This window comes from Podarcis raffonei, chromosome 1 (genome assembly GCF_027172205.1).
Source record: "Podarcis raffonei isolate rPodRaf1 chromosome 1, rPodRaf1.pri, whole genome shotgun sequence".
In the NCBI taxonomy this organism is placed as follows: Eukaryota; Metazoa; Chordata; class Lepidosauria; order Squamata; family Lacertidae; genus Podarcis; species Podarcis raffonei.
Window position 1 is genome coordinate 85946147 of NC_070602.1, and position 14834 is coordinate 85960980.

Below are 14834 nucleotides of genomic sequence, written 5' to 3' on the forward strand. Positions count from 1 at the left end.
GAGTTGCTAAGCAGAAGCATGTGACTCCACCTTGGTTTAATAATATAGGCTATATGTGCCCCCCCCCCACACGTTGTGAACTGCTACCCAGCATAGTGACACTCACTCCAACTCAACAGCTGAGGGCTCTCTGGGCAAAAAGCACAGCTCTCTCAACCGGAGGGAAATGCTATATTGCCCAGTGATAAAAGGCTTTGAGAGGACATTTTTGGTAATGTCTACAACCCTCCCTGCCATTCTTCCAAGCCATTATTTTAAGTCAAAGAGGATCCAGATTCATTTGGCTTATTTTTTATTCAAGTTACAAAACAGAAAGCAGTTGGTAAAGTCCACTCAAGGCAGGGATGGATAAAACAAGGCTGTTATAAAACGGAGCCGCTGTAAGAGCAAAAGCAGTCCATGGAGAGGGAAAAGTTAAGACACCCTTGGCATGGCATGGCCAGCCATCAGCAAAGAAAAGAGAGGAAATGGAAGATAGGTTCCTACCCAAAACAGCAGCAGGTGCTGAGGCCAAGGGATCTGGCAAGGGACCAGAAGCCACCTGCTCCCAGCCTTGTTGTGCAACTGACAAACAGCTTGGATGATTTCCCCCTCCCTCCCCTTCTTTTTGTTTGCTTCTCTCATTTAGAGGGCAGGGGAGAAGATGTCTCTGCTGACTGCTTAATAGCTCCTCATCCATCGCAGACGCCAACAAACAGGAGCAGGTTCAAGGTGATAAATTGGATGCACTTAGCCTGGTAGCAGGGGAAGGATAAGATAAAGAGCATGAGAGCCCTTGCGTTTTGCAGCCATTATGCTTTCCAGCACTAGCCAGCAAGGCTGAAATACCTGCAGCCTTTACAGACTGTCTGAAATAGCTCTTGGTCCCTGTCTATTTGTTCACACTTAGAGTTAACCCTACCCTAACCAGAGGCATGGGCTGCTACAAAGTGGAAGGCCACATGGCTTGCCGGCCATGGCATCCATGCAACAACTTTCTCCTCTGGCACAGTTTGAAAGCTGAAGGAATGTTTTGGTGGCATTCTGGATCTTACTGACTAGGTGGTGGAGGATCATCCATAGAACATTTGACACTGGTTCAAATACAGTCACAGAGGCAGGGACTGTTCTAATATGTGGCCAAAGGAATGGAGTCCAGGAAGTCTCTGCCTTCTGACATACCAGGAACAATCCTTTAAGAACCTGTGGATATACTATGTTATCATCCCTCTCCCAATCCCCCCCGAGATTGGGCTTCAGCCCCAAAGGCTGAACTTTTTTTTTAAAGGATCAGTGGGGCTCCTCTTATGAAAGCGCAATTCCCAGTTCGGAAAAGGGAAACAGGCCTCCTCTGCTTAGAGCTAGATTCAGCTCAAAAGGTACGCCTAAGAGGGTCAAATGATCAGACCAACCTTTATTGAACTTACATGTAAACACTGAATAACAAAGAAACTGAGGAATACTTCCCAAGCCTGCCGCACTGAACCAGAAAGGTAGATACACCATTGGTAGCAGCACTGCCCAGCTTGGTACTCAACTGATCATCGCAACAAAGCCCACACCCTAAAAGAGGGCTTCTCTGTCCCAACTGTGTTTGCTGGTGTCATAATCCTCAGAGGCATGGTGAGACGTTGCTATAGAAAGGGCCTGCAGTCCAGGTAGCTACTGACAGTCCAAGGAGCTGCCCAACCATGCCTGACAGGATCTGGAAGAGGTCATTGGTTCCTGGCTCTCTGTAAACCTGAGCTGTTTCCTCCTGGGTTCTGCCACCTCCTTGGCTGTCACTGCGGAGGAAGGGGGATGCCCCTGGGGTCGGTGACTTGGCCTTCCTGCAGATTCTTGACCAGCTGTGCCAGCCAACGCTTGGTGGTAGTATCGTCTTTCAGAACCTGGGCAAAGGTGGTGTCTTTCAGCTGGTCAGGAAGGCACTGCCTGAGGGCTTCCCGTGCCCTACATCAGGAGACAAGAAAGAGGGGGGCCAACAAATAAACTCACATGGACAAGAGGGGAGCAAGCCCCCCTCTTGAATAATTAAGGCTACAGTTTCTGTATCAGAAGCATCTACACATACCTGCAGGGTACAACCATATTCTTTATACCAGGGGTGGCTAAACTGTGGCACCACAGACATTTGCTGGACTACAACTCACAGCATCCCTGACCACTGGCTATGCTAACTGGCACTTATGGAGGTTGGAGTCCAATGACATTTGGAGGCCACAGGATAGTCATTTCAACTCCATACGCTATCCTGCATCTTCTCCATCCTAATCAATGGAGTCAGAATGTGACTTATGAAGGAAGGTTAATGACTTGCCTAATGTTAGGCATCTAGAGCAGTCAAGCACATGATGACTGCTGGCTGGCTTAATAAACACAGACATTTTTGCAGTTAGAGATTGAAGGGGGAAAGATTATAAACTCTCTCATAATTACTGTCAATACATGTTCCTGAACAGTGAGAAGACTCTGGTGCTAAAATAAGTTTGCTTAAATAAGTATAATCTTACATGATCTTGCTTCAGTCTTCAGAATCTTGATGAGGTGGTCAGAAGAAACTACTTAGACTTTAAGCTCCTGGCATTTATTGTACGAATTGCCATGTTATGCTTGATTTGCTCTGGAGATACAGAAGGAGCTGGATCCCCATCCTGGCACTGCAAAGTGCAACTGTCCCTGGTTCTGCAGCACAACACCAACCTGCACCCCACCCCTATCAAGAGATCCCAAGAAACTTCTAAGGTGTCTACCTTGGATTATCAGAAAGGCGGAGGTAACAACGGACCACATGTTTCAGCAGCCTGGCAGAAGGCTCCTTGGAAAGCTGCAGGACCATTTTACCCTGGTTTAAAAACAGAGAATTTAGAACAAGGACATTTGCTGGTTAAGTATGTGTAACAGCATTTGTTCACGTTTATCCCTTGTTACCTTTTGCTACTCCCATCCCCACCCTAGTTTAATTTAGATTGTAAAGTATAAGCTCCTAAAAAGCAAGGCAAATGTCTGGAAAGCTAATTCTGTCTCTAATATGTCTCACCCCACGAAACACTGTCAAGCATTAGCAGTGACTTGCTCCTCAGGTGTTGGAAAACCAATCTCCTAAAAAATGGGAGTGCTTTCACACAGCCATAACACCATGAATTGTGTTGCTATGTAATGCTCTGGCATATTTCTTCCTTGAGATTAGGAGTATGAAGAGGTGACCCTGTTGTTATGATTAGACGTGACTACTACAAAGATCCAAACTACATTCACTACACTTTCCACCAAACAGCATTTAGCTTCCCTAAATGCAGGAGCAATGCTGAGTTACCAAGCCCTTTACAATCAAAGCCACATACCAATATCATTGCAACGTGAGAAAATCGTTCGTAAGTCTGACAGATATAAGCCAACCCCGTATCATCCAATAAGATCTTTTGTAGAATAAAAGTAGCAACCTGAAAGACAGAAAAGAATAGGGTTGAACAAACGCTTGAATTGCAGACTGTGCAGGATTAGGGTGGGATGTCATATTACTAAAAACTCAGCGAAGCTGGAGGACAAAGAGCTTGTTGGGAGAAGACCTATGAGAAGAGATTTTGCCCACTATGAAACCAAATAAAAACCTTATATAGCACTGACAAGAGGAGAAGCAGGTACTGCAATTATCTATCTTGGTGCTAGCAACTAAAATTTTATTGATCCTGTTGACCAGAGGAAGAAACCTGCTTACATTTTGCAGACAAATGGTGACAGGTTGGTGGCTATCTAAAATTAATAACCTAATGAAGAGTGACAGATGCATAAAGGTGTGACTAGGAATAAACTGACTCGTGAGTGTGACATAAAAGATGCTAAGGATCTTGAGAAGCACACAGGCACCACCTGCAGGCTTCTCAAATAACTGATACTGGGATGGCACTTACACAATAATAGATCCTTTTCATACAGTTGCTGGAAAAAGTACTGCAGAGTTGCAGCAAGAAATGAGTACAAAAGCACCTTGGGTGAGAAACTGCACAAAAAGAGAATAAATGTCCTATCCAGCTTTCCTCTCATAATAGTGTTTTGAAAGAGGCAGCCAGTCACGACAATTTGAAGTGGGTACATCTGCAATCACTACTCAGAGAGAAACAGCCAGCTAACCTCAGATGGAGAAGTCTGCTGCATGCAGGAACATGATGCATTGGAAAGTAAAGAGAAAACAGTCAAGAAACTAGAACCACTTCATTACACTAAAAGCAATACCGTTTTGGAAAGTTCGCTGCCAGACTCCATGATGCGTAAGCACAAAGGGATAATTTCCGTTGTCAGTAAGAAGTTGATTACTTCTTGCTCATCTGTCTTCACCAGGGCCCCTTTGAAATATAAGCAAAAAACCCAAACTGCTTCATATAACTTTGCAAAGGCCTAACAGAAACATGCATATAGGAAACAACCAGGGCTAACAGAAAATCAGTGCAGAAGAAGTGGGAAATTACTGGATAAGCACATGGTTGAGCTCCCAAGAACCCAGGAGCAAATACTAAGGATTATTATTTTATTGAAGCAGCAGCCTTTTAACCTTTCCTCCACCAATCACAAATTCCTCCTTTAGCCAATGAAATATCTAAAGCCTTTTACACTCTTACCTATAGAACAGCAATTCCATCTGTCATGCTTGCCAAGGCAAGTACAGCACTACCTTGTGACAAGTATGACAAGCAGCCAGTCATGCTTTCCATTGTGAAGCTGCAGCAGCGGGTAGAGATTGCTCTGACAGTTGTGCTGTGATCTCTGCCTTCTCTCCAGCTCCAAGGTTCAGAGGAAAGGTGCAAGTTGTTGGACAGTGGCATGGCTGAATGTTACTGCTGCAAGATGCTCTGCGCATCTTACAACTGTGGTATCCAACTGGCTGCTCTTCTTACTGGTCCTCCACTCACAAAAGACAGATGGGGGGCACTGTTCTGCAATGGTGCTAGGATGCTTTTAAGGAGTGGTACTCAAGCCAGAATACTCTCCTTGCACTGTGTGTGTGGTTTACCAGGGTAGGATGGGTGTGAGGCGAGGTTGGCAACTACAAGTTTTGGATTGTCCAGCAAAGTTAATCATGAAGACCAGTGAACATAATACATTCAACTTTTTTAACTCATTGGGTTCAATCACCCAAAGAGATGCTGCTATGATCTTTATAGAGCTGCTAGCCCTGTCAGCTAGCTAGGAGCCCGTGCAGCTTCTGCACTGGCTGGCTATGTGGCTTCTCAATGCCAATAAAAAGGCAGCTTGTTACATGGTGCACCAAATAAAGCTTCCTGAAAAATTTCTGGTGTGGTCAATGAGGTTACAATACACAGTTGCAAGTACTAACCATTAAATCTATGAGCACACTGAAGTTGTGTACAGTATTTGATTGGATAGATAGGATGCGCATCAGTAATGATCCCTTCAGTGTTCTAGAATTCCCAGCCCTGCTATTTCCATCTTTCCCTAAGGTAATTTGGGAGAATGAGACTGGAAATTTATCATTCACCCGAGGATCACAGGGTGATTTACAATATAAAAACACAAATATACATAACTTTGAATTGGGCCCAGGACTGGTGTACTTCCCAGAATCCCAGGTGCTAACAACAGTAAAGAGGAACAACATGGAAATTATTTCTAGAAATGAGAGTCTGCTACGTGATTCTCTATTTCTCTGGAATGTTAGAATTCCCTCTTTTACAATGCATGGCTAAGTCTCAGAAGAGTTCAAATCAGATCGAAACCCTTTTCTGACCTACAAACGGATGAGGACTTACCATTCCCAGCATCACAGTCACTTACCAATTACTCCAAGACTTGTGAGTCGTAGGTACTCAAAGGGTCGAGTCTTGCTGACAGTGTGCAAGAAGGGATACAAGAAGAGAGGGATGTGAGCAGCAAGGAAGGCTGACCTAGACAAAGGAAGAAAAAAGCATTTAGAATGTATCTTTTGGATATTTGTTTACACAGAGTTACTTTGTGAAGGCTAGAGAACTGAATTAGGACCTCACCTTTAGAAAGAGAAAAAATATGAGGAAATATGCCTGTAAAACTAGTTTTTTTACTGACAAACTGACCAGTAAGACAGGCAGCTTGACTGTTTTATTCACTGAGTTGGCTCAAGTCACTAATGCACTCTAAAACAGTGTAAAAACCAGCAAGTTACAGATACCATGTGCTTCTAATGTATGGTGTGGATGTGACTGAGAATATAGTTCTGTTGACGTACAGAGCCCTGCAGATAAAGAGGCTTGGCGGAAGCATATTTTCTCTAGTCTAGACATATACCACACTAACCAAAAGTTATTTTTTCCAGAGATCCAATACACCCGAGTATATTAACCTTGTTTCTGGATGCGATGCAACACACTGCAGAAGTGCCAGAGCATTGCAGACTCTGTTGGACTGATGAGCTGTCAAAGTTGGTGGATTTATAGATGGATAGATATTTACAATTTCCTATGAAAGAAAGCAAACAGGAAATATTTGTGTGAAAATTCTTCCACACATTTAAGCACTCCAATATTCAGAGTCAAAATCCTCCCACTAATTACTTGTGATTGATTAATGTCTGTTTGATAGAATTTCTGCCCCCACACTAACAACTAGCTACAAAAGCTGTAACATATTAGACAGGAACTAAAATACATATGCCCCAACAAGATGTCCTTACTTGGGTGGCTCAAGTTCTTCATTGCCATCTTCTATTGTCCCAAACTTTTATTAGGTCAAGAGACAGAATTTCAAAACCCTCAGTATCTCAAGACTTTCAGAAAGACATCTAGCAGATTGCTTGCAAGAGTCTAGCAAGCTATTTCAGTTAAAAGTAATATGCTACCCACCTGTAAGAGAGCTGCAATTGTACCAAAAGAGTGCCACAACATTGGTGCGAGATCAGGGACAGACTCTCGCTTTTTACTCAGCTCCAACAGTGCATTCTCACGAGTCTCTGGGCTGGAAAGCTCATTGATCCACTGATAAATCTTCTCTCGATCAACCTGAGCCAGTGCCGTTGGCACAGGCTTTAAAGGAAGACAAAAGGTTCAAGTCAAGGCCTTTGGTCCCAAGTCAAATCAGTATAAACAGTAATACAACCTTGTACAAAACTTCAAGGGTGACCAGGAGTGATTAGTAGACACTTCCAAGTAAACATAGTTGAGATTAAGTCCCACATATTTTAGTGGGACTTGCTTCTAGTCAAGGCACAATAACGGCACAGGGGAAGGAATATGTCACAGCGGGGGGGGGGGGGGAGGTTGCCGGATGATAGTTCCATTGGTTTGTGTGTACTCACTGCAGCTGTGCAATCATTTTACCATACTGTAGCAGCTGAGTTATTAAAATCATCATTGTTAAATATAAAAATAAATAAGTAAACAAAGTCGTTTGGGCACCAAACAAAAATAATATAGCACTTTAAAAATGACTGTCAACAAAACTGGTTAATACAGCACAAAAGGCTACAAATCCATGACAACAAAAACAAAGCAGAGAATCAATACCAATTCAACTTCAGCAACTATCATAAAGAAGTGGAGCATAAAAGCCTTCCATGCTCAAGATATTGAGATATAGTCCCTCTCTCATAGCCTCCAGATTAATTAATCCAAAACACTTCTGTGTATGGCTCTGCCTCTGCCTATTGCTGCTGATACTTCTCCCTCCCTCAATACCTGACAGAAAAAAGGTTGCCCACTCCTGCTTCAGGGGGGTGCAAAGTGATGATTAAAGTTAATAAATGAAATATTCCTCTACTACTGCATCCAATGAGGAGTAGTAGTCCAAAGCATTGCACACTTTTTCAACAGCTGTGCAAAAAATCCCTTGTTCAAAACTCTAGGGCTGCTCCACAGCAAATGAATCCTCAGTGCTTTATGTCTGCTTTGTTAACACATTCCTTCTATTATGGGACTCTGCTTTCTTTTGGGACTTTATTAAAGGCCCAACATCTCTTACCCAGAAAACTATTAGTGAAATAATTGTGTTTAAAATGGCTCATAGTGTCACCATGTTGAACAGTTGGCTCCAGTCACAGAACATAGATTCAGGGACAAATACAGGAGTGGAAAGTTTCAGGAAAGAAAGGCTGATAACACCCCATGATCCAACTGTGGCAGTTCAACACGAAGATCAGAGCCTGTAAATATGCTTTATCCGAGCAGCAGCACAAGAGACGAGCTTAACTTTCCATTACTTACAGAAATTCAGGCAACCACAGTAATAAAAAATTGAATATAAGCGACCTTTTTCAGGATAATTGCTACAGTATTGCTTTTGTAAGCTAGACATTTCTAGTCACTTACTATTTCACTTGCCTTAAAGCATATGAAGGTACTTTGCAAAGGAAATTATTTTTATAGCCCTTCAAGAGGCCTCATTTCATAATTACCTTCATGGTAAATGGAAAGATCTTTAAAATCATTTTTCCAGTGACAGATGCTGTAGTGGTGTGCCTACCCTATCCATTAAATATCCACAGTTCCAGAACGTCAGCATGAACTTGATAAAAATAAACGCACTGATTAGACTAAAGTCTGCTATTAAGACTGTCAAGACCTGAAAAAGTCAAGTGTTCACCATCTGAAGTAGCAGATTCACTTAAAACTACAGTAAGTATAATACAAGTAAGAAAATGCCTAAATATTATGTCAGACAGAAGTACTGCTTGTTAGTGGAGCTAGCACAAATTCTGTTTCACCTGAGTGAACTGTCAAAGACCAGAACTAGGTGAGACAGAGCTGCCACAAAAATCAGCAAACCTGTGTGACGTTCTCTCTACACTCCTACATAACATGATCAGAGATATGTATTGCAATATTATTCTATCCAAAAGTAGTCACACTCAGGGCAGACACATTAAGGTTAGTGGACATGGCTAACTTAGGCTCATAATTTTCAGTGGGTCTACTGAGTAGAACGTAGCTGGATACAATTCATCACGTTTATTATTTTATTAATTTTATTTATTTAATTTCTATACCGTATTTCAATTTCTGTTAAATATAGAAAAGATAAGGAGGGTTTTAGGATGAAACTGCAGTTTTTAGAAGCAATTCCATGTTCTTCGTTATGTACAGTTTCACCCAAAGTTGATATAGTGTTTACTATATATATTGAAAGCTGCCCAGAGTGGCTGGGACAGCCCAATCAGATGGGCAGGGTACAACTACCATATTTTTCGCCCTATAGGACGCACTTTTCCCCCTCCAAAAATGAAGGGGAAATGTGTGTGCGTCCTATGGGGCGAATGCAGGCTTTCGCTGAAGCCTGGAGAGCGAGAGGCGTCGGTGCGCACCGACCCCTCTCGCTCTCCAGCCTTCAGGAAGCTATCCGCAAGCCTTGGGAGCCCAGCGGGAGTGCTGCTGGGCTCCCAAGGCTTGCGGGCAGCAGCCTGCAGCCCGAAGCACGCTGTGGAGCACACCCCGTGCTTCGGGCAGATGTCCGCAAGCCTCGCGCGCCCGGTGGGAGGTCCTGCCGGGCACGCAAGGCTTGGGGCGGCAGCCTGTTCTGGAAATTGTTTTTTTTTATTTCCCCCCCAAAAAACTAGGTGCGTCCTATGGGCCGGTGCGCCCTATAGGCCGGTGCGCCCTATAGGACGAAAAATACGGTAATTAAATTGGTATTATTATTACTACTACTAATGGTGATTTTTACTGGGCAAAACCCATAAATACCTACTGAGCCAGAAGAGACAAACTACCTAAGTCAGCCTAGCAAAATAAATCAAGCTATTTACATGTCTCTACTTAGCAAGCAACCTTAAGAGTATTAAACTCAAAGCATACAAGCAAGTGCTCAAACTGAATCATTCTGGATTCATTCCCCTACTGGTGGCTAGAAAGGAAACGTTGCACGGCAAGTCCTGTGAAGATGCTGCACAGTTCTCTAATATGGGTTTTTTAAAAAAACTTTTATTAATAATTGCAATACTTACAAACACAAACCAGAACACTAAACAAACTTATTATACATAGATACATACATACATACAGCTCATACATACAGCTCTCAACATAATTACAAAAAACAAACAAACATACAAACTAAACATACAGACATAAATATTGACTTCCCTCCACATATATGTTGCTTCCTTTGTTTCTTTTCTTCTTTTCACTGTGTTATCAGTATTATTTTTGACTATCTCATCTTATACCCATTTCTTCTAATTTTTTTACTCTAAGTTTCATCCATTGCATATCGATATATTAATACCAGAACAATGTTTTTTATGTATTCCTTCACGCAAGTCCACTCCTCTATCTGTCTTTGGTCTGATTGGCTTTTTACCACTGCTGTAAGACTTGCTGATTCTATATATTTACAAAATCTTATTTGCCATTCTCTTGTTGAGGGAGTGTTTCTCCCTTCCAATTTTTTGCTATAATCATTCTGGCCACAGCGGTTGCATATAAGAAAACTTTTTTCCTAGCGGCAGGGAATGTCAGTCAATATAATTCCCAAGAGGTACGCTACTAACCAAGTTATTTTACTTCCCGTTATCATCACCACTTGTCTCATTACAAGCAACGCACACGAGCCACGCCACTGTTAAATTAAAACATGAATGAATGTCCCACATGGAATTTATGCATTTTAAGGCTGCAATCATAAACACCGAGAGAAAAATCGAATTCAACTCAGTGTGGGGCTTACTTTCATGCAAGCGTGGTTATAAAACGACTTCCCAGACAACAGATGAAAGAGAAGTAAACCCTGTTTTGTGGCAGCACATTATTGCAGACGTGAAACTCCAGAAGAGAGAAGCCCGGCAAGCCTTGTTGAGAGGCGCTTGAATGAGAGTGGTCGCGGTGCGCCTGTCAGGATACGTGTCTGTCTATATGCATCTGCATCCAGCCTCTCGAGCCACCTTTTTATCCAGCAGCATTCAGCCATGGGCAATTAGGAACCCGCATAGATTAGCATATGGAAAACGCACACAAGCGACGCCTGGCTCATGCACGAGCACCTGGAGGGAGAAGCCTGCGGAGAAGCTCCCTTTGCCTCCCCTTAGAGGACAGCAAAGGCCGCCGCCTCGCGCAGGAGGAAAGGCCGTTAGCAGACGCCCGTTCCTTAGGAGGGCAATTTGGCGGGAAAATAGAGCCCCGCTCCGTTCTGTGCCCCCCTCCCCATATCTCTCCGACCAATGAGGAGAGAGAGAGGGAGAGAGAAGGGGGAGGGTGCCTCTCACGCTTCTCAGCCAAGGCCCTCGTCGCCCTGCGTGGAAACGGCAAGAGACTTACCGCGGCCGTTGCCAAACTGTGCATGGTCGGAACTTCTGCGCGAAGTAGAGCTCAGGAGGCCTCTTCTACTTCAGCCGCCGCCATCATGGATCGAAGCAGAGGTCGCCGCCTCTTCCTCCTCCTCCTCCTGGCTCTGCCGCCGCCGCTGCTGCTACTGCTACCGCCGCGACCTCTGACCTCTCTCTGGGCCTCAGCGGTAGGCCCAAGGAGACTGGCCGGGCGCATGCGCCATGCTATCTTTAAGCGAACTAAAAAAAAAAAAGACACGAGTTTGCGCGTGCGCAGAAGTTACGAGCGTCGTCGTCACTTCTCGAGTAAAAGTTGCTTCTTTCGCTAAGGCTTGTCGACGGCGGAGAAAGCCAGCCAGCCGTCGCCGTAATGACGTAGGGATTCCCCCCTCGTTGCTCCTCTTCCTCCCCCCTCCTCCCGTCGCGCAGTTGTTTTTTCTTTTTGCGTGCTGCGTGCTTGCGTCAGGCGGACCGTGGCGCGGCTGATCTGGTTCCCGCCATCTGCCCTTTCCACTAAGCTAAGAGGAGGCCGGGCCGCGGTGGGTCGAGCCAGGCCGGCGCCGGGGCTAAAGTGGAGAATAACCCCGAAGAAGGAAGGAAGGAAGCGGCGGCAGCAGGGAGACAACATCCAGGCCGGGACTGGTCTGTGAGGAAGCGGGAGGTGGAAGGGAAAGCCGCCGCCCGCCCGCCCGCCATCGCCGGTGAGTGCGCCCGGGCAGTGGCCGCGGGTCTTGGGGCTTCCTCGGAGCGGCTGACTGCGGGCGAAGGCACGAGGGAGCCCCACTGGTACTCGCGGAGCAGGGAAGGGTCGGGGGGCGGCTGTGCGTGGGCGGCGGCCGTGGAGGCGAGGTGGGGGTCTCCGTAGCCGCTGAGGGGGGGGGCGCCGCGCCTCAGCGTCTCTCTCCCCCCCCCCGCGCCCTTGACCTTAGCCTGGCCCCTTTCGCTTCCTCAGGCCCAGCCGGCTGGCCGCTCTCCGACTACGGTGCGGCTGCTCCAAAGCTGACCCTCGGCCCTCCTCCCTCTGTTGCCTTCCCCCCGCTGGTTTAGCTGCCTCTCCCAGGCGTACCCAAGGCCCCAAGACGTAGCGGCCGGTCGGGTAGCCAGCTAGCCAGATTACTAGCTTTGCCCCAGGCAGCACGTAGAGATAGGACGAGAGCTGCTCCTCGTGGGGAATTTCTGCCTGCCGGGCTGTTCGCAAACACGACAAAGGTTAAAAACAACGCAGCGTCGGTAACTAGCGCCGTCCTCTTCTTCGGTTGCTTTCCCGCTCCTGCTCTGTTCCTCCTGGGATTGTTCACGTCTCCCTTCTGAAATGTAGACTTGGCTGGTTTTAACTTTGTCCCGCTGATCAGAAATTTACTTGCAAGGGTCCAGCAGCCACTTTCCAAGTCAGTGTAGCAGGTGCTGTACAGTATTCAGGTGACTGGGTTCCTGCTTGCTTTTCACTGAAAGCATTCACAAATGCAACAGAGTTTGGTTAGGAAATGATAGTAGGGGCACAGATCTCCATTAGGGCTCCACCATGTCTTTCACCACCGTTTCTTTGTTTGCCTTGAACTCTTTGCTGAGGTGATATATGTGTTGAAAATCCACCCAACATTCTTTACTGTTGCCCTTGCAAGTACACTGTTTGGCCCTAAACAGTTGTTGTAGATTATGATCTGTATGGAACAAGTGGTTCCTATTTTGTGGAAATAGGCTGGGCTGAAAACTTCAATGTCTCTTGTACCTGTTAAAATAATGGATTGTAATGCTGTTATATTTAGAACATTAAGGCTCCTGATTGTCTTTTTGAATGCTGTGGAGTGTAGGCACTTTTTGTGGATAGTTCTAGTGCATTTAAGGATTTACACTCTGTTTTTTTTCGGTATGTGCTCACTTATTGTGCAATTTTGTACATGCCTGCTCTGAAGTAAGTCCCACTGAATTCAGTGATGCTTACTCCTAAGTAAGGATTGCAGAGTTAATTTTTCATTTTTATTTGTTAAATACACACATCAGGTTTTATGGTCCCAGAAGGCTCTCAAAGTAACTTGCAGAATTTACAATAAAATAAAATGCTAAAGAAACAACTGTTTATAGTACATGCTGATATACTCAAATTCTAATAATGAACCAGACAAGCAAGAAGACAGGACTTGGCACATGCCTACTGTTCCCTTAACATATTTTCACTGAACTTCATGTAGTTGGGTTTCAACTTGGATGACTAAACATCTGGAAGATGTCCCCCCCCCGAAATTGGGGGTACACCCCTAACTTTTAGGGAACTGTCATCATTGAATTTTAAAACATTAATAGTATTTATAGGGCAGTCACATTTGTGCAACAGTTTTTGCAGCTTGAGAGCATGCAGTGGTTTTAACCACCATGGCGTATGGCTAGTAGGGAGTGGTGAATGCATCATTGCATCAGGAGAAATTTCCCACTGCCTTGAAGGATGCAATGACATGACCCCTGTAAAAGCCCTCCCTGGACTCCTTGTCAGTCACAAACCTTTCTGGGCAAGATGCCTGAGAGGGGGGTGGCCACTCAGCTGCAAATGCTCATGAAAGAGACTGGTTATCTTGATCACTTTTTAAAAAAATGTTTATTAAAATTTTATAAAACGTACATCACATATAACAAAACAAAAACAAATCAACAGACAAAAAATAACAAGAAAAAGAAGAAAAAGAAAGAAAATTCCACTTTTAAATTTCAAAATTCCATATCCCTCTTTCCTGACCTCCTCACATCTCCCTTTTTTGTATTCCTCTTTACTCCGTCAGATTCAGCAAATTCTAACCCATTTCTAACCTCGTTTATAATTATGTATTTCCACTTATTATGTCTCTAATTTCCCTTATCTTGATCCTTTACTCCACCTCATATACTTTGACATAATATTATTCTAGTCATACCCCCTCCTTATTAAAATTCTTCTTTTCATAACTCTTTTAACTATATCCCAAATGCCATGTTACCTTCACATCCCACATCATTTTAACACTCAAACATTTTACAATATTTTTGTAGGTAGTTCTTGAACTTTTTCCAATCCTCTTCCATCAATTCTTCTCCCTGGTCCCGGATTCTGCCAGTCATTTCTGCCATCTCCATATAGTCAATCACTTGCATCTGCCACTCTTCCACAGTGGGTAGATCTTGTGTCTTCCAATACTTGGCAAGAAGTATTCTTGCTGCTGTTGTTGCGTACATAAAAAATGTTCTATCTTTCTTTGGCATCAATTGGCCGACTATGCCCAAAAGGAAGGCCTCTGGTTTCTTAGGAAAGGTAAATTTAAATACCCTCTTCAGTTCATTATATATCATTTCCCAGTAAGCCTTAACCCTTGGGCACGTCCACCAAAGATGAAAGAATGTTCCCTCAGCTTCTTTACATTTCCAGCACTTATTATCAGGCAGGTGATAAATTTTTGCAAGCTTGACTGGGGTCATGTACCACCTGTAAATCATTTTCATAATATTCTCCTTTAAGGCATTACATGCCGTAAACTTCATACCGGTGGTCCACAACTGCTCCCAGTCAGCAAACATAATGTTATGACCTATGTCCTGCGCCCATTTAATCATCGCTGATTTGACCGTTTCATCCTGTGTATTCCATTTTAACAAC

The 14834-nt window shown here is 44.3% G+C and overlaps 2 protein-coding genes across 7 annotated transcripts in view; one reads left to right on the plus strand and one right to left on the minus strand.

The window, feature by feature from the left end:
* Positions 1–275: 275 nt before the first annotated feature.
* Positions 276–11349, minus strand: CNOT9 (CCR4-NOT transcription complex subunit 9). Of its 4 annotated transcripts, none has more exons than XM_053402125.1 (8): positions 11208–11349; positions 6807–6986; positions 6308–6423; positions 5767–5876; positions 4210–4319; positions 3321–3419; positions 2730–2821; positions 276–1932 (listed from the first exon to the last, which is right to left on the minus strand). In XM_053402125.1, the coding sequence occupies exons 1-8, from the start codon at positions 11229–11231 to the stop codon at positions 1761–1763; spliced, it is 903 nt and encodes a 300-aa protein (XP_053258100.1). In that variant the 5' UTR covers positions 11232–11349; the 3' UTR covers positions 276–1760. The 4 variants fall into 4 exon arrangements, with proteins under 4 accessions (XP_053258100.1, XP_053258093.1, XP_053258108.1 ...); XM_053402118.1 differs by having other exon boundaries at positions 276–1935; positions 11208–11348; XM_053402133.1 differs by having other exon boundaries at positions 276–1929; positions 11208–11346.
* Positions 11350–11463: 114 nt separating this feature from the next.
* Positions 11464–14834, plus strand: part of USP37 (ubiquitin specific peptidase 37) — a 34426-nt gene continuing 31055 nt past the window's right edge. For all 3 annotated transcript variants that reach the window (XM_053402057.1, XM_053402075.1, XM_053402066.1), the window contains exon 1: positions 11464–11916. The gene's annotated coding sequence lies outside the window, so the exon portion shown is untranslated. The remainder of the gene's footprint in view (positions 11917–14834) is intronic.